Consider the following 16,752-nt stretch of genomic DNA (forward strand, 5'->3'; position numbering starts at 1 on the left):
GTTTTCTAAATACTGTAATAGACAACACTTTTCTTTATTACTGTGCATAGTTCTGATTACATGTTGGTTGTAAGCTTCACACTGGGCTCATCAAAGGTTCAATCTTGTATTATTAATCAGACTCTGAAAAACAACTCATAACTACACCAAATAGTTCCAGTCAAATAAATGTAAAGCCCGAATGTGAAATAGATGAAAAAGGAAGAACAGAAATAAAAGTGGATTAAAGATGTAACTACGGCCAGTGCCTAAATAATTGTTCCTATTTACTTTCCACCACTAGTGACATTTATTTGTCTATATTTTCTTTCGCATGTATTTTTTCTTTCTCTGGTTTTCTGTAGTGTAGTTCGGATTTAGACCATTTTTAGAAAAAATGTTAGTTTGTATTTGTTCTTTAGGCGCTCGCATCAGGTGACTTCCTGTCTACGGTTGACATTCGTGGTCGATGTTCCGCCAGCCTTGTCTGCAGGCCGGGTCTTTTCGGTTGGAGGACCGAGCGCGGTCTGCGGGACACAAACTAAGACGAGTTTCCCTCTTGAAGGCGGAAGTCGCGGTTGTTGACACTTCGCTGGCGACAATGGCGACCGAGGTGAGGCAGGAGCTTGCACAGCTGATGAACTCAAGTGGATCTCACAAGGATCTTGCTGCCAAGTATGTAACACCAGATTTCTTGCTAACAATAACCACGTGGCAACAGAAATGTGGATATTCAACGTGACGCTACAGCAGCTTTAAGTGAGCGATAGCAGCAAAATGCCAAGCTAAGCTAACAGCTAACGTTAGCTTACTGTTGTATGATTCCAGTCCATAGCTAACAGCTAGCTAACTAATATTAATGTTACTGTGTTCTAGCTGCACAGTTGATGCAGGGAACAACTTTAAAAGAGTTTGAACGTTTGCTGGTTACCGGATCCGTGATTAAACATTTACTTATACTGACGTTATTAAGACTTCAGGTGCTGTGTTGCTATACATGGAAAACACTACAACATGGTAAATTGGCATTTGATGGAGGGTTTATACAACAAATTAATGTGCTTTAATGTTATGCCTTTAAGGTTTGTTTATATTGTTTGGCATAAAGCGTGTGTTTTCTTATTTTTGCTACTTTATTAGGTGCACCTAGATAGTACTAGGTTGGACCACAATTTGCCTTCAAAGCAGTCTTAATTCAATGTGCCATAGATTCAGAAAGGTACTGGAAGATTTTCATAGGACTTTTGGTCCTAATCCTAATGATAGCATCATTTGAGTGCTGCATATTTGCAAATCCATGATGCAAATCACCTATTCCACCACATCCCAGAGCTTCTCTGTTGGCATACGATCTGGTGACTGTGGAGGCCATTTGAGTACAGTGCAGTCATTGTCATGTTCAAGAATTGAGTTTGAGACGTTTTTGTCCTTTTCACATGGTGCGTTATCCTGCTGGAGGTAGCCATCAGAAGATAGGTACACTGTGGTCATAAATGGATGGACACGGTTAGCAATTGTGGTGAGCTACTGCAAACTGTAGCCTCAAGTTTCCTGTTCTTTGCTGACAGAAGTGACACCGGGTGGGGTCTTCTGCTGCTGTAGTGCATCTGCTGCTAGGTTCAACATGTGCATTTAGAGATGATCTTGAGTTACTCTTGCCATTCTATCAGCTCAAACCAGTTGGGCCATTCTCCACTGACCTCTGGAATCAACATTGTTGTAGGACTTCTTTGATCAGCAGGTTCTGAAATAGCCAGACCAGCCGGTCTGGCACCAACATCAAGGGCACATTCAAAGTCACTTAAATCATCTTTCTTCCCTATTGTGATGCTCTGTTTGAACTACAGCAGTTTGGTTTTAGCAATGTCTGCTTGCTGAAATGCATTGAGTTGCTGCCATGTGATCGGCAAATTAGATATTTGCATTTACAAGCAGTTGATCAGGTGTGCTTTATTAGGTGGCCAGTGACTCCATATAATGTTTATTGCCTTAAATGATTAATAATCAGTTGCACTAACCTCCAGCAAAATGTTTTCTTGTTTAACTTTTGTAGATATCGACAAATTTTAGAGAAGGCCATTCAATTTACAGATGCGGATCAGCTGGAATCCTTGAAGGCCTTTGTTGAAGCAAGTATGCATGATTTCTTTTATGTGATCAGCACTTCCTAGATGCTTAGTATCTTTAAATGTATACAGGATATCTAACAATCTTCTTTTTTTTTTTTTTACAGTGGTCAATGAAAATGTCAGTCTTGTAATCTCGAGACAACTACTCACTGATTTTTGCACACATCTGCCCAGCCTGCCGGATGCCACAGCTAAAGCTGTGTATCATTTTACCTTGGAGAAGATCCAACCAAGAGTCATCTCCTTTGAGGAACAAGTAAATGCATTTAAACTCTACCACAGCCCCCGTGAGGAGGAGTTGTTGTTTATTGAAATATGTAATGAAAAGATTTTGTCACACATCTGCAGGTAGCCTCAATCAGACAGCACTTAGCAACCATTTATGAAAAGGAGGGAGACTGGAGAAACGCTGCTCAGGTTTTAGTTGGTATTCCACTAGAGACAGGACAGAAGTGAGTAAACTATTTGCGGATGTATTTCCTAACCTTTGATGATGGTGACATTCCCAAGTCTCTAAATATTCTTTTGTTCCCCCTTTAGGCAGTATAATGTCGACTATAAGTTGGATACATACCTGAAAATTGCCCGTCTCTACTTAGAAGACGATGATCCAGTACAAGCAGAGGCCTACATCAACCGAGCCTCGTTGCTTCAAAATGAGTCCTCGAACGAACAGCTACAGATACACTATAAGGTGCTCGATTGAAAGCAATCAAAGGGATTTTTAATCTAATTGAATTGAGTTCAATTAAACGGTGTCTGTAGTTGTGCAGATGCGTTTTTCATGCCGTGTCTCTCTCTTAGGTGTGCTACGCAAGAGTCCTTGATTTTAGGAGGAAGTTCATTGAAGCTGCACAACGATACAACGAGCTGTCTTATAAGTCTATTGTACATGAGACTGAACGTCTAGAGGCACTGAAACATGCCCTTAACTGCACCATACTGGCCTCAGCAGGTAACCCCCACAACACACACACCCACACACAAAAATGATGTATTTCGATCATTCTAACATTATGTAAATGACCAATGTGTGTTTTTCTACTCGCATAATTGCAAAATACTGTGTGTTCTTCGTTTTAGGGCAGCAGCGCTCTCGTATGTTAGCCACTCTCTTTAAGGATGAGCGCTGTCAGCAGCTAGCTGCTTACGGTATTCTGGAGAAAATGTATTTGGACCGTATCATTAGGGGAAACCAACTGCAGGAGTTTGCCGCCATGCTGATGCCTCACCAGAAAGCCACCACAGCAGATGGTAAGTGGAGAGAGTGGGCTCCGCACCCGGTGTTATTAACTGTTGGGTTGGTGATGGGGTCAAATTTTCATCTGAGGAGAGGTGGTATTGGCACGTTTCATTACTGCAGCTTCTACAAATCTCTTTTCTATAAATCTCAGGAGCATGCAGCTCCTCTGGAACAGCTATACATCCATTTGAAACGAGTGATTTACAGCAAGGTTGTGCAGTTCAAGCAAACCATTTCGAGAAAAGTCAGGAAATTTAGAACAAATAGCTTTTAAAGTTGTCCTCCCTCTGTCTGTTCTGTTGCAGGCTCCAGCATCCTTGATAGAGCTGTGATTGAACATAACCTCCTGTCTGCTAGTAAACTGTACAACAACATCACTTTTGAAGAATTAGGAGCACTGTTGGAAATCCCCCCAGCAAAGGTGAGACAATGAATGCATTATCAATTTAAATACTTGCGTGCAAATGCAAAAAAAAACAATTTTGCTTCACAATGAAATTAGTTGGATCTAAAATACACGTGCTAGTAATATGCTGCTTGTAACAAATTACCCTTTGTACAGCTGGGTTGTTTTTTTCATATTGTACTTCAAGATCCTAGTTTCTGTGTTTGTCTTAGGCTGAGAAGATTGCATCTCAGATGATCACTGAAGGACGCATGAATGGCTTCATCGATCAAATAGATGGAATTGTACACTTTGAGAGTGAGTAATGCCACCCAGTGCATTTTGTATGTTTTTACTTATACACGGGCTTCAGAAAGAGCAGTTCACAGACGACACACCTGTTTAGTAAAATGCAATAAAAGGAAACGGCAGCATAAACCCTAGCCCCTGAAATTATTAGCTATTTGAATTAACACCTAATCAACAAAGCTGTCACCTTCACAAAGAGAGGATTTGCTGCAGATACAGAGAGAATGTCAACTAGTTGCATTAGGTTTAGCTCACTAAAACTAATAAACTAGTGTAGTTCACTGTTTTTAGCCACAGACAAGAGTCATTATGTGTGAAACCTCTTACGTGGCCATGCTGTTGGGTAGAATATTGCTTGGATCTAATGGTTTAGTTTGATCACGTAAAGCTTTCTCGGTATAGAATATGAAGTCGTGTCACGCCCTGTTTACTGTTAGGGGGATGGGAGACCAGTGTTTTGAGGTCTTCTTCATCTTCTTCTTCTTTTTTGTTTGTTTGTTTGTTTGGCCTCCCTCTAACCCCTGGCAGCTCGTGAACCCCTTCCTACCTGGGACAAACAGATCCAGTCTCTGTGTTTCCAAGTGAACAACCTCCTCGAAAAGATCCGTCAGGCCGCTCCAGAGTGGGCCGCCCAGGCTATGGAAGCCCAGATGACCCAGTAAACATCCACACTCCTCCCAAATCAATGTCTCAGCCTGTCTTTAAGTTTTGTCTTCCTCCTCAGCAACAACAACATACTTGAGTCCAGTTATGGAAGAGAGAACTGTGTAGTATCACCTTCGCTCATTTGAGCTATGGTGATAGTTGACAGTACATTTATAATGCCGTAAATGTAAATGTAAAGATACAAGCTCATTCTGTTTAAGCTTTTGTGTTCCAGCGTATTCTCCAGTTTTTAAATTAACACAGTGACCCAGCAACATATGTCAAGTGGTTCTTGATTTATTGCATTGTGTGCAGCTCTCAGTCCACATTAACAATATATTTCAGCAAAAAAAAAAAAAAAATGGATTAAATTCAAAGCGGAGAGAAAGTGTTCAGCACTGCGGTTGTGTCATTTACGTTTATTTTCTGCTTCTAGCAGTTTGTTGTGTTTGAGTTTCCGCAGGGTGATAGATGCACACAGATTTAAAAGATAAGTGGAACCTCCCTTTTTTTTTTAATATCTAGTCTTAAGAGATAAGCGTTGCAAAATGTGTGTCTTGTGGTGCAACAGGATATACGGAAGTTGTGTGATTGTTGTTGGTGATTACAGAAGCTCATATCTCCCTAAAGCAGAACCCATTGTTTGAGACATTATGTTAAACTGCATAATAACAGAACTTTAGAAAGTCTGTACTTCATGGATGTTCCTCTCTTACAATGCTGTTTAAACATCCTGTATACACTGTAATCATGACCCAAATCCAAATTCTTGAATCAAAGTTTACATTTACAGTTTGTATTACAATACATGCTTGAAGCTAAACCTCATAGTGAACTATTGTTAACTGGTGGCAAAGCTAGAACGTGTAAGCAGGCGGCTTCATCCCAGAGGATCGGACGAATTAAAGGATTTAACTACTACATTCAGCATGTTTACTTTAGCAGAATCTACGCAAACAGTACTTGTGGGTTTCGGTCTCTTAAAGGGTTTTATAATTATGATAAACACTCATTATCTCAATCCTTCATCAAACTGAATGTTATTCGGTGAATGATGTTTGGACAAAATGAACAATTTGAAACTTTCCTCTTGGACTTTGAAACCGAGAAATGAATTTGAATCATTAATGAAAGTCAGCACTGCTCTTGATCCGTGCTGGTAGGTGCTTATTAAAAAATGGTTATACTGCAACAAATAAAAAAAACACAAACCTAACACCAGATTTTGTCAGTCAGCAGGAGGCTGAGTATTCACACTACAGCAAAGGAGAAAAAACAATGAAGAGCCTCTGCAATTTTAAATTAACAGTCTTTTATTAAAAATTAGATTTGTACGTATCATCTATACACGTAAAGTCCACCTGTAATAGATATTCAAACCGGACTTAATAAAACCTCAATACATGCCATGTTAATATCTAACATAATATTTCTATCTAACTAGTTGCAGTTTAAGTCAACACCGATGTTCTTCCCCCCTCGTGTCCACCTAAAACCCCGAGAGCAATAGACCACAGCAGTAAATCATGACACTGCCCCCCAGCTAAAGTTCAACTGCCCTAAAGATATGAATGTCATTTCCCTCACTGCAACGTAACTGATCCCAAAAAAACAAACACTAATAAAGACAATTTTACCGTAAACCCCTTCAAAAACAATTCACTGTCTTTACGAGAAAGAGAGTGCAGATGGCACCTATCAGGGCTTCAGGACCACAGCAGTGGAGCAGGTTTACAACTTCCCCGATGTCATTGTGGATCTACAAGGCAGAAGGCAAACACATGGTTTCAGATCCATAAACCTAAAGATAACAGAAGTCATTGTGGTGTGGTGGGTGTACTGGAGCCAAGGCCTCACCCGTTCAGAAAATGCCTTGCTGCTTTCTGCGGACAATATCTCTCTTCAGTTGGCACGTGGAACAGACTGGGCAGCACCAGGATGTCATGAAGTCGTTACACAGTGAGCCCTGCAACCCAAACGGCCGAGTGGTCAGTTATCAGTGAAGTTAGGATTCAGAATGACACCATACTACGCATATCGTGTTTTGAGAATCGGGTCATATCAAGTGGCCTAGTAAATACGAGGGGAGGGGAGGGGAGTTTCCTCTGTTAAGTATTAACTTATTTAAGTAATTTTAAATAATTTAAGTAAGTGTGACGCACGATACGCTGCTGAGTGATGGGAGTGTCATTTGCAGGTAATTAGTGACTGTATTGCACAAATTACATTTATGACCTAGTGACTGAGCTGGAACTAGCAGTCGGGGGATCAGCGAGGTCATTAAAAATTACATTTCATGGAAACAAAATGTAATTGCACTCCATGAAATATTTGTTGTTATTTGAGTCTTCAGAATGAAAAGAAAAGTTCGAATGGAAGCTGTCATCAAAGAAATCAAACAAGCGATTCCCAACCTGTTGAGTTGTGATCCCTAACAAAAAAAAAAAAAAAAAAAGCCATGTGTAGTTGGTGCTCCTCACACGTTTCCACCAAAAGATTAAAGAATGAGAAATACAAATCTGTGTAGAAGAACTTCAAGCCCGTTTGATTTCTCATGTGACTGGAGAGTAGGTTGCCTATAGTAGGTAGCTCCACCTCAGGCACTTACAACAGTAAAATACTGCTGATGCACTGATGTGTCAGTATTAGCATTTTATTATTTAAATTTCATTTATTATTTAATTTAATAAATTTTCTTAGTATTTTAGTCCACAGGGATGTTTTTCTGCAGGATGTACTTTTGGTACTAATTCAGTACATTTTGAGGCTAATACTTTTACAAATCTTGGACATTTTCGGGCAATATTTCAGAAGTAAAAGGGATGTGATTAGCTCCCAAATAATTTACTGTCACATTCAATCCAAAACAATATGAAGTATTACTCTCATACTTAGAGGTAACAAACTCTGCTGTTCAAAGCAGGACGCTCCAAAACTGTTCTACAGTCTTACTCTGATGTTGTACTTGGTCCTGTAGACGGCGCGGATGGGGACTCCTAAACCGCACAGGCAGCACTCGTCCATGGCACTGGCAATGGAGCAGCCCAGGCAGGGGTAGCACCAGAGTCCAAAGCAGCCTGAGGAAGAGGGCGATTTAAAAATGTGCCACAGTGATAGTACAAACTCTACACGTTGCATGCAGTGCTAGTCTCAACTTTGTTCCCGTTTTAATGGACGGGAGGAGAGTGCGAGTGCTCACAGGTTCCAATGTCGTCGCAGCAGTCGCACAGGCCGGTCTGGAAGTCAGAGGGTTGATAGGGGCCTGGTTGGTTTGTAACGGCCATGATCAGATGAAGAGTGTCACTGATGTTTGTTGTTCACGCTGTTCTTGGGCTTTAAACAAAAACACTCGCAGACTAGTGCGACTATTACTTCTCTGTCTTCCCTAGCAGACAAAAGTAGGAGTTAAACATCTTGCTGGACATGAAACAACATGAAAACTGAAGATATCTGTTTTCTTCTCTTTTTTTTTTAAAACTAAAACTTACCAAATGACTGGACAATTGAAGAACAGTGAATCTGACAAAGGCTCCCGCACAGCAGACTGAGACCAGGAGGAAACGTGAGTCTTTATAATCGTACAGGCCACCAGTGTGATTTCAGAGTTTATTACTGTTTTATAGCACCGAGAGATTCCTGGAAAACAAGAGTCACCTAAACACACCTTGACACTGCAATAAACCTGTGATGGTTAATACTCTATTTGTTCTCACCCTCAGGAAACTATCAGTAAATTGTACTATATTTGAAGCAAGCGAGATTAGAAATAGTACCAACAAACATAATTCAAAACAGAAGCACTGCTTCACTCCACCACTGGTGCTTTTAAAAGGGAAAAACAGAAAAAAGGACCCCCCCAAAAAAAGGACAGAACATGGGCAATTTAAATCATATTTCTAATAATTGTATATGAAACAATGTTAAACTGGTGTTTTGAATTATTCATGTCATGCATGTAATTAGCACTAAAGGGATTCTCTTATTTCTAGACTTGTTTTGTGCTGCCGTACTACAGTATGTCAAAGTTCAGCTAACAGCAAAAAACAAAACAAAACAAAGAGCATAGTATTCTAGTTGATTTAGCCATTTCTAGTCCTGCGGTTTCTTTTGGAAGGTCAATTTAGCCATAAATATGGTTGATTATTATTAGTACCATTGTAATGATATTTATTTAACAGTTTATATCATGTAACACAACATACAATGGTGGGAAATAGCCTAAAGTACATTTTCGGTACTTTGGGTGCTCGAATTTTATTCCAACTTATGTCTAGTTTGCTACATTTCAATAGGAAATATTGTAGTTTTTTATGTGACAGCTATGAGCTATTTTCCTGACTCTGATCATTTACGTCTAATTTTACTAATATGTACGTCAATAAAACTGCAAACGTATTAACGTTACAACGTACTTAACATAATGACTAAAGTACCAAAAATAATCACTTTTAGTGTTTTGCTATTTATACATGAACTCTTTACCATAACTTTAGCATTTAACTGCCGTAAATAGTTTATTTAATTTAAAAGCTAAGGGAACATTTTATTCTTGACTTTATCAGTTTATGTTTTTGGAAATTCAACATAGTTTAACTAAACAAAAAAATTAGAGCTATAAATAAAATAAAATATCCAAGCGTTGCCAAAGTTTATACACTGCTACGATACATTTTCCACCTCTGTTTATACTGTAAAATGAATCAACGGAATAATCATGTCTGTCTCTGCCAAATACAGCGTTAAAGGCTGTAAAATTTATATCAGTAATTATTACTGGCTAATAATTACTGATATACATTTTGCAGTCAGTCAAAGGTTTTATAACAATACTTGCATTCTTTTACTCTGTTTTTTAATTTTCAGGCTTTTGCTTTGAATTGATTATTTTTACAGGCTGACATTACTATTCTTGCTGCAGTAAACGCAGCGAATAAGTCTTCCACCACTGACCAAAGGTAGTCGAAGAGGTGATACGTGTTTATTGTACAGGCACAACTTATCTGAGTTGTAAACATAAAGTTGACGCACCCTGTCCTGATTCACCCGCGGGGATTCTGAAAGAACAGGGTCCCAATTACATGAAAAACAAATCCATTTAAAATAGATTCACCTGAACCCATTTGACACCTCGGATGTGCTCCATGCAGACACACGGTGGTGCTGCTTCCCACAAACTCAGGCTGTGTGCTGCGTGTAATGGAAACCCCACTGTAATGACACAGACTCCTACATAATGAGCAGCTGCAACTGCAGCTCAGGAATTAGCAGGATTCCCAATATCTGACTAACTAGAGATAAATGCAGGCTGAATTACACTAAAAGAAACGAGGTCGCCCTCAGCTTGCGCTACAGCAGACCCCTCGAAAAACGTGTTGTAAGACTTTCAAACCTTGTCACAAATATAGAAGTGTAGTTTTCATTCAAAACTGCAGGGTGATCATCTACTGTTTCCCACATCATCCTCCGTAGCAGAATATCACGACATTATAACGGTGGACAGTCGGTACAGTTTTCAGGTACCACGTTATCCCACTTAATACCTCTGATGGATGGTATTTGATTCGATTTCACGTCTTATACTTACAGTATATTGTATTGTAGTAATGCTGTTTGGACTCATTGTGTCACCACAGTGAACATGGACCAGAGAAAGCAAAAGACAGACGCCACAAAGGAAATGATAGACAAGCGTGTCTAGTAAAGATTATAAGACCATCTCCAGGCAGTTTGATGTTGTTGTGGCTAAGGTTGCAAATATTATTAAGGTTCTTTTAGCTCCATGTGACCAGTCTCTCTGGATGTGTCCACAAGAGGAAAATTGGCCCCAATATTGTGAGAATGGAAGACAAAGAGCCAAGGACAAGTCCCAAAGAGATACAGTACAAAGCTACAGTCCAAGCTCCAGATCCAGCTGTTACTTTTTGAGTGACAGTGGGCTCACTGGAAGAAGACCCAGGAGGACTCCGCTGTTGAAAGAAAGGATCAAGAAGGCCAAACTTGGCTTTGCTAAAATGCATTTTGACAAACCGCAGTGCTTGTCAACATGCATTGTCCTTTGGACAGATAAGACAAAACTGAAACTTTTTGACAAGTCACATCAGCTCTATGTTCGGATAAAAAAAAAAAAGCTTTCAAAGGGAGGAACCCTACCTATTGTGACACACGGAGGAGTTTTGTTTTGCAGCTGCTTTGCCGCCTTTGGCACTCGGTGCCCTGAATCTTTGCACGGCACAATGAAATGTAAAGACTATCAGCTCTGACAGCTGACGAGACAGCTGTGTCTCAGTTGGAGGGTCACTCTCCAACAGGTTAATGACCCTGGACAAATCTGCAGGTCCTGATCTGAATTGTATTAAACATCCATCCATCCAGGAGCTTAATCAGTCTGGGAGCAGTTTGCTCAAGCAGAACAGGACAGACCTACCTGTTGGCAGGTGCAGAAGTCTCACGGAGAGACCTGCTATTTTCTTTTGTTTTGAGGATTTCAAACACTTTGTTGAATGTAAAATCAAAAGTGAAGCCTGACTTTTTAATGTGTCTTTTTTTTTTTTTTCTTTTCCGTATTGGTTTGGACAGTTTGAACGTTTTTCTCGTGGAAGGGTACCAACATATTTGTCTGCATGCTCTGGCACACTCTGACCAGCGCTTCTGGGAGTCATTGTTATGAAATTAGAATAACTGAGAACGCTGAAAAATGCACCAATCAATCAGGAATAATTGAAATTCCCTGACTGCTTGGCAGGATGGTTTTGCACTGCTGCCATCACAGGAGGCCTCGTCGGCACCTCTCTTTGTTAAAAAAACGTTTTGGAGCATATCTCTAATTTACAATGTAAATACTTGAAAGTAGGTCCATTTTTTTATTTTTAAGTTTGTACAATTTTCCCCTTTTCTTCCTCACAAGAGGAAAATCTAAGAAGACGTACCTGCTCAGCAGTACATAAAGTTATTCAAATTAGCTCCACACTGCATCAGTAATTATGAGCCAGTAATGTTCTATACAATAATGGGAAAATGAGTCAGTCTACTTAATGAGTGTTAAAGTAAAGTACATTTTGTATTTCTACACTGTGGTGCTGCTGCTCTTATTCAAGTAAAAGATCTGTACACTTCTTCCACCACTGTTGTACTGAAGTGAAGTGAAGTGAAGCTGAAGTGTTATTTCAGATATCTGACATGCGCACAGCTGATGGGAGAGCGGCACATCTGCACTGACGTCACCCCCCCCAATGAAAAAAGCTGCCAATTTGAAGCTGTCCGGGACTGGGACATACCGGGTCTCTGCAATGTAGCGAGGAGGAGCAGCTCCAAGCCAACTCTTGCTGGTGTCTGCATGCACTTTCCCGCAAAGCAAGTCTGCTGTGGCGGGCTGTGAGGTGGCACAATTACCCGCTGCAACCTCAGCTCACTTTTCAAGGCCACCAGCAAGAACACAAAGTCTACGTTATAAAGACGACAAAAAAGGCTGGGATCTGTATCCTTGAGCTGCCTGAGGAATTCCGGCACTTTGACTTTCTGTGCCAGTGTCTGCTCTGAGACACTGCTGCTGGTCTGAAGAGGAGAATCACGTTGCAGCTTCTGAGGATGGCAGCGTCCGAAAGAAGATGAAAAGAGGAGAGTAGGGGAGTTTTGATTCTTTTGTCCTGAGCTCTGCGCAGTTGGACCTGGGCTGGACAATGAAGATGAGCGCGGTAACTATCTCCCTAACACTTCCCGTGTGTTGAGAATAGGTCGGTTTCTTTCATGCAGTTTTGTCTGTGCAGATTCGTGTCAGATTCTCGGGGCTGCGGCCAGTGTTTACACACCAGCCTTTAGCCAGCTGTGCTGCTCGGATTTCTGCACGGCCAGTTTACTTGGGAGCAGTTGCACAGAAAAAGTGTAGTTTGGGCAACGTTTACGCAGTGCAACTACATCGGCAGGCTGTGCATGCAGCACAGTTGCGGGTCTGTAGTTCTCTGTAGCTGCTCAGACAAACTAAGAAAACGTCTAGTCTTTTGCAACAAAACCAGGTTTTATTTTGAGTCGCCGAAGCTCCTTCGGGGCTGCATTTGCAACACCGGTGTAATGCACACAGGCCGGCTGCCAACTGTCTGGGTCAAGTAGGTAGCGCTGTCTGTCTGTCTGTCTGTCTGTCTGTCTGTCTGGACCGCTGGAGCTCCAGAGCTAAGGACACACACACACACACACACACACACCAAGTTTTCGTTTCTAAACGCTGTCATCTCCTTTCACCCGGGAAAGCGGGGCCGTTCGCAGACGCCGTGCGTAAAACCACGAGCTGCAGAAATCAAACGGCCGAGAGTCTGCACCGTGCGCATGTATGCATCCCTGTTCATTTATCCCACAAACTGTAATTTATTTCGATTTACGTGACGTGTTGATTACGAGTCCTACTGAAAGGTAATGTAGTGCGCGGTGTGCTGTCGTCGGTGTACGACACTCATTTTGTTTAAAGCTGCAAAAGTTAGTTCAAGCTGGCTGCAGAAATGTAAGATGGATCATCAGTGACCATCAAATCTCTTCTTGATTCCAAATTCACAAATGTGAGAGTCCGCTGCTTCGTGTTATTGGGAATTATGTGTTGGTCAGATAACACCAGGAGTTTGTAGACTTCTGTGTGGGACTGTTGCAAAAGTAAAGGCACTTTGTTGAGCAAGTCACTGGAAGATGAATTGTCATTTGGTCAATAGATTAAACTAGAGAACTAGAGGTCATTTTGTCTGGCCAAACTATCCACAAATCACGTTCATGAATAGATAAAAACACAAAATCCTCATACTTGACCAACTGGACACTTCTGCAATTTGTGTTTTAAAAAAACAAAATCATCTGTTATATTAGTTCATACAGTGCAACTAACCAGCTCATTGAGTGACTGTTTCAACTGTACCAAGAAATTATAAGAAATGAAAGGTCGTTTAACCTCTGGCTGATTTCCTCCACAGGAAAGTGGATGGATCGGTCGAGACAAGTTCCCATTATAGAGCTTCCTGTTCGGAGTTACACCTGAGAGTGACTGTGTCTGATGGATTATGTTTTTTTTTTTTTCTATGAGCTGCTGGCATGAATTTAGAAGCCAGTGAGATGTGGAAGCACTCGTCCTCAGGAGAAATCTGAAACTCGAATGAGCTCAGTGAGAACGTTAAAGTTAAGGAGACGAACCATGGGCTTGTTATGGTGTGGGCCGTTCGTGTGCTTTTAACCTATTCGTAGCACCCTCTACCCCCCACCCCATGTCACATCTTGGCCTGAATGATGGAAATTTTGTGGAAGACACTGACTTGGACCCTGAGCCTGGTGGTTATGGCTGCTTCTGAATTTCAAAGCACCAGCAGACTTTCGCACAACTCTCAAGGTATGTTGAAGACAGGTGGACAGAAACATGTCAAAGCATATGTGGTAACCGAGAGTTTGTCCATTCTTACACCCTTTTGTCCTCTATTTTATTCTCTTCCTAACTTTCACCTATGAAAGAGGAGTTCCTGTCCTACCTGCAGCACTACCAGTTGACTGTCCCTGTGCAGGTGGACGAGAACGGCGAGTTCCTGAGCTACACTGTGAAGCAACACCGGCCGGGCCGACGGAGACGGGGCGCAGTGGACCCCGTAATGGGGCCGGCACCTGCCTTGGACCCAGACCCTCCGGAGCACCGGCTGTATTACAGACTGTCGGCGTACGGAAAGCACTTTCACCTGAACCTGACGCTCAACCCCCACCTGGTGTCGAAACATTTTACAGTGGAGTACTGGGGCAAAGGAGGGCTGGAGTGGCGCCACAGCATCGTCGATAACTGTCACTACGTTGGGTTCCTGCAAAATCAGCAAAGCACGACCAGAGTGGCGCTCAGCAACTGCAAGGGCCTGGTGAGTACAAAGCGGCCTTTTTATTAAATGCGACCGCTTCACACTCTATTAATGTCCCATTGAGTCACCAAGAGTTCACCCCGGTTACCTCAAACAAACCTCGATACTAATGTCAGAATGTATACCAAGCCTGTGCTGCTCTCATGTCAGCCAATCCTTCACACACAGCGCCAAAGGATTACACCAATTGTAGTTCACTTAACAGAATCTTGGCTTCTTTCCACTTGGCACACTGAGTCCGCAGGCAGCTCTCCGTGAGGTTATGCCCATGCAGAAAAATCACACCATCGCTGCAAGCTGTTCGTGGTAGGAACCGAAGCTCTTTTCCCTTATTTGTGCATTGAATAACACGTTTTTATGCACAGGTTTTAAAAGGCTCGGTAGTTGTAATCACATTTCTCCGGCCGACTGTTTGTGTGATCTTTAAAATAGTGTGTTTAACAGTCAAAATGAGATATTGCTCCCTTAATTTTTTTTTTTTTCTGGTTTAACAACAGCACTAACAAGATGTCTAATTATCCTGTCTAAGCTTTTAGTCCTCAGGCTTTTATCCACAGACTGTGTGGCAGTCCAGTTTCTCTTTGCTAATCAAGAAATTGGACTAGCGTTTAATAGCTGTTCACCCTCTTATCCTTCACGATAACTCTAAAGATGGAAAACAAAAGGCTGTGCTTCTTACTGGCAAATGTAATCATGTTGAGAAAACGTGTAGCCAAATGTGTTGGCAAGACCTACAGCGAGCATCATAAATTGAATTAGTGTTTGCCCTTTTTTTTCTAACAGCACCAAAAATGGAAAAAAAAACGGTGTCTGCGCTTTAATGTAATCAGCTGTCTGGACACTTTGAGATCTTGACATCATCACACACTATTAAAACCCCGAGTTGAAAATGTTTCTTTTGCGAGTGCCATGCGTGGTTAATTGCTAAGTCTCAGCTCCATGGTGGGGGGGGGGGGGGGGGGGGGGGGTATATAATCAGATATATTAGTCGTTTCATGGGGTGCTGCAGCTGTTTAGTGTTGTCCATTAAGTCGGGAGATGTGACAGAGGCACAATACATATATTTCTATAATAAATAGTAAAAGGACTCAAACTCCCAAAATGCTGGATCGTGCATTTCCCAAAATGCAAAGTCAGTGCAGTTATTTTTAGAATTTCTATGTATTTGTACCAAAACACTTTGTACACAGTTTGTAACGTCAGCTCTCTGAAAAGTCCCAACGTGGAACATCGTTATTATGAACGAGACCTGCTGGAACTAGGCAACATCTAGCAACATGGGACAGTGGAGAGACACCAGCTAATGTCCTGTTTGATATTAATAGTCGCTGTTGTTTCTTTAGTCTTTCCAGAATCCAACAACCTGAAGGTATCTGCAAGGTTCCTTAAGCCCCCCCCGCATGTGTGCACATTGTTCTCCAACGCTTACCCCAGGGAAATGCACCCGATGGTAATCACGAGATGTTCCAACTGGTTCCGAAACGCCATGCACCGTCTCATTCCGCACGACTTTCATTGCTCTCTCCGAAATAATGGAGAGTGTTCCTTCTTCTCGAGTACCTTTTAACTTATTGGCTGCAATCGCCGTTGCATAAAACATCTGCAGTTTTTCTCTCTGCCCAGTCCCCAAAAATAGCTTTGCATTTTGTCCGACCGTCCAGTCGCACATAAGCCGAGCTCTGTATGTTAAGACGCTGCAAAGTTTTGGAACGTTAGCATCGATGTTTGCTTGTGTTGAGTAACCTGTTTGTTCAATTGCTTTTTCTCCCCCCAAAAAGCACGGTGTTATAACAACTGAGGAAGAACAGTATTTAATAGAGCCATTAAAGAACATATCCTCCACCACCTCCAGTGAATGGAACCTGGAAGAAGCACAGCAACATGTTATTTATAAAATGTCTGCCATTCCCTCACCACAAGGGCATAGCCAGGAGTTCAGCTGTGGCATTTCAGGTTGGTGAACCTCCATCTGGATTGGACTCTGTGTGGGTGGAACTGACGTAAATGAATAACTATACATAGCAGGTTAGAGGAAGTGCTGGTTTGGTTCTAGGCCCAAGTCCTAGCAGACATGACCGGGCCTCTTGTGTGCTGTAGTTGCTCCTGGCCTGGACACCTTTCAACCTGTAAGAGAAAGGCTCGCTCCAGCTTTCATAAAAGGCCTTTCATTGCATAAAGAGCACTTGGCTCTTACTTTTA

At 41.7% G+C, this 16,752-nt stretch overlaps 3 protein-coding genes across 11 annotated transcripts in view; 2 read left to right on the forward strand and 1 right to left on the reverse strand.

Moving 5' to 3' along the window:
* The first annotated feature begins 459 nt into the window (after positions 1-459).
* cops4 (COP9 constitutive photomorphogenic homolog subunit 4 (Arabidopsis)) lies at positions 460-5,611 on the forward strand. Of its 3 annotated transcripts, none has more exons than XM_067484724.1 (11): positions 460-654; positions 2,033-2,112; positions 2,213-2,364; positions 2,457-2,560; positions 2,649-2,802; positions 2,913-3,063; positions 3,192-3,362; positions 3,503-3,562; positions 3,657-3,772; positions 3,970-4,054; positions 4,574-5,611. In XM_067484724.1, exons 1-11 carry the CDS (start codon positions 581-583, stop codon positions 4,705-4,707), a joined length of 1,281 nt encoding a protein of 426 aa, XP_067340825.1. In that variant the 5' UTR covers positions 460-580; the 3' UTR covers positions 4,708-5,611. The 3 variants fall into 3 exon arrangements, with proteins under 3 accessions (XP_067340825.1, XP_067340827.1, XP_067340826.1); XM_067484726.1 differs by having other exon boundaries at positions 2,033-2,108; XM_067484725.1 differs by lacking the exon at positions 3,503-3,562 and having other exon boundaries at positions 465-654.
* Positions 5,612-5,983: 372 nt separating this feature from the next.
* On the reverse strand, positions 5,984-8,326 carry LOC137103952 (placenta-specific gene 8 protein-like). 2 transcript variants are annotated; one of them, XM_067484727.1, is made up of 5 exons: positions 8,179-8,326; positions 7,890-8,075; positions 7,643-7,767; positions 6,548-6,656; positions 5,984-6,449 (listed from the first exon to the last, which is right to left on the reverse strand). In XM_067484727.1, exons 2-4 carry the CDS (start codon positions 7,972-7,974, stop codon positions 6,552-6,554), a joined length of 315 nt encoding a protein of 104 aa, XP_067340828.1. In that variant the 5' UTR covers positions 7,975-8,075; positions 8,179-8,326; the 3' UTR covers positions 5,984-6,449; positions 6,548-6,551. The 2 variants fall into 2 exon arrangements, with proteins under 2 accessions (XP_067340828.1, XP_067340829.1); XM_067484728.1 differs by having other exon boundaries at positions 7,890-8,070; positions 8,179-8,297.
* A 3,649-nt stretch (positions 8,327-11,975) lies between these two features.
* adamts6 (ADAM metallopeptidase with thrombospondin type 1 motif, 6) overlaps positions 11,976-16,752 on the forward strand; it is a 67,534-nt gene continuing 62,757 nt past the window's right edge. For 2 of the 6 annotated variants that reach the window (XM_067484156.1, XM_067484155.1), the window contains exons 1-4: positions 11,977-12,381; positions 13,636-14,045; positions 14,165-14,553; positions 16,332-16,506. In XM_067484156.1, coding sequence (XP_067340257.1) covers positions 13,943-14,045; positions 14,165-14,553; positions 16,332-16,506 — 667 coding nt within the window. In that variant the 5' untranslated portion in view covers positions 11,977-12,381; positions 13,636-13,942. Of the gene's footprint in view, positions 12,382-13,635; positions 14,046-14,164; positions 14,554-16,331; positions 16,507-16,752 lie in introns of all 6 variants that reach the window. The other 4 variants (XM_067484152.1, XM_067484153.1, XM_067484154.1 and 1 more) reach the window with 3 other exon arrangements.

The sequence above is a fragment of the Channa argus genome, chromosome 18 (genome assembly GCF_033026475.1).
Source record: "Channa argus isolate prfri chromosome 18, Channa argus male v1.0, whole genome shotgun sequence".
Lineage (NCBI taxonomy): Eukaryota > Metazoa > Chordata > Actinopteri > Anabantiformes > Channidae > Channa > Channa argus.

Bases quoted from the DNA above. Each gene is read 5' to 3' on its own strand.
- LOC137103952 (XM_067484727.1), bottom strand. From the start codon at position 7,974: ATGGCCGTTACAAACCAACCAGGCCCCTATCAACCCTCTGACTTCCAG. The intron at 7,768-7,889 runs GTGAGCACTCGC...CCTCTTCCTCAG, and splicing joins CTGCGACGACATTGGAACCT to GCTGCTTTGGACTCTGGTGC. The intron at 6,657-7,642 runs GTAAGACTGTAG...TTTGGGTTGCAG, and splicing joins GGACCAAGTACAACATCAGA to GGCTCACTGTGTAACGACTT.
- cops4 (XM_067484724.1), top strand. From the start codon at position 581: ATGGCGACCGAGGTGAGGCAGGAGCTTGCACAGCTGATGAACTCAAGT. The intron at 3,563-3,656 runs GTTGTGCAGTTC...GTTCTGTTGCAG, and splicing joins AACGAGTGATTTACAGCAAG to GCTCCAGCATCCTTGATAGA. The intron at 4,055-4,573 runs GTGAGTAATGCC...AACCCCTGGCAG, and splicing joins TGGAATTGTACACTTTGAGA to CTCGTGAACCCCTTCCTACC.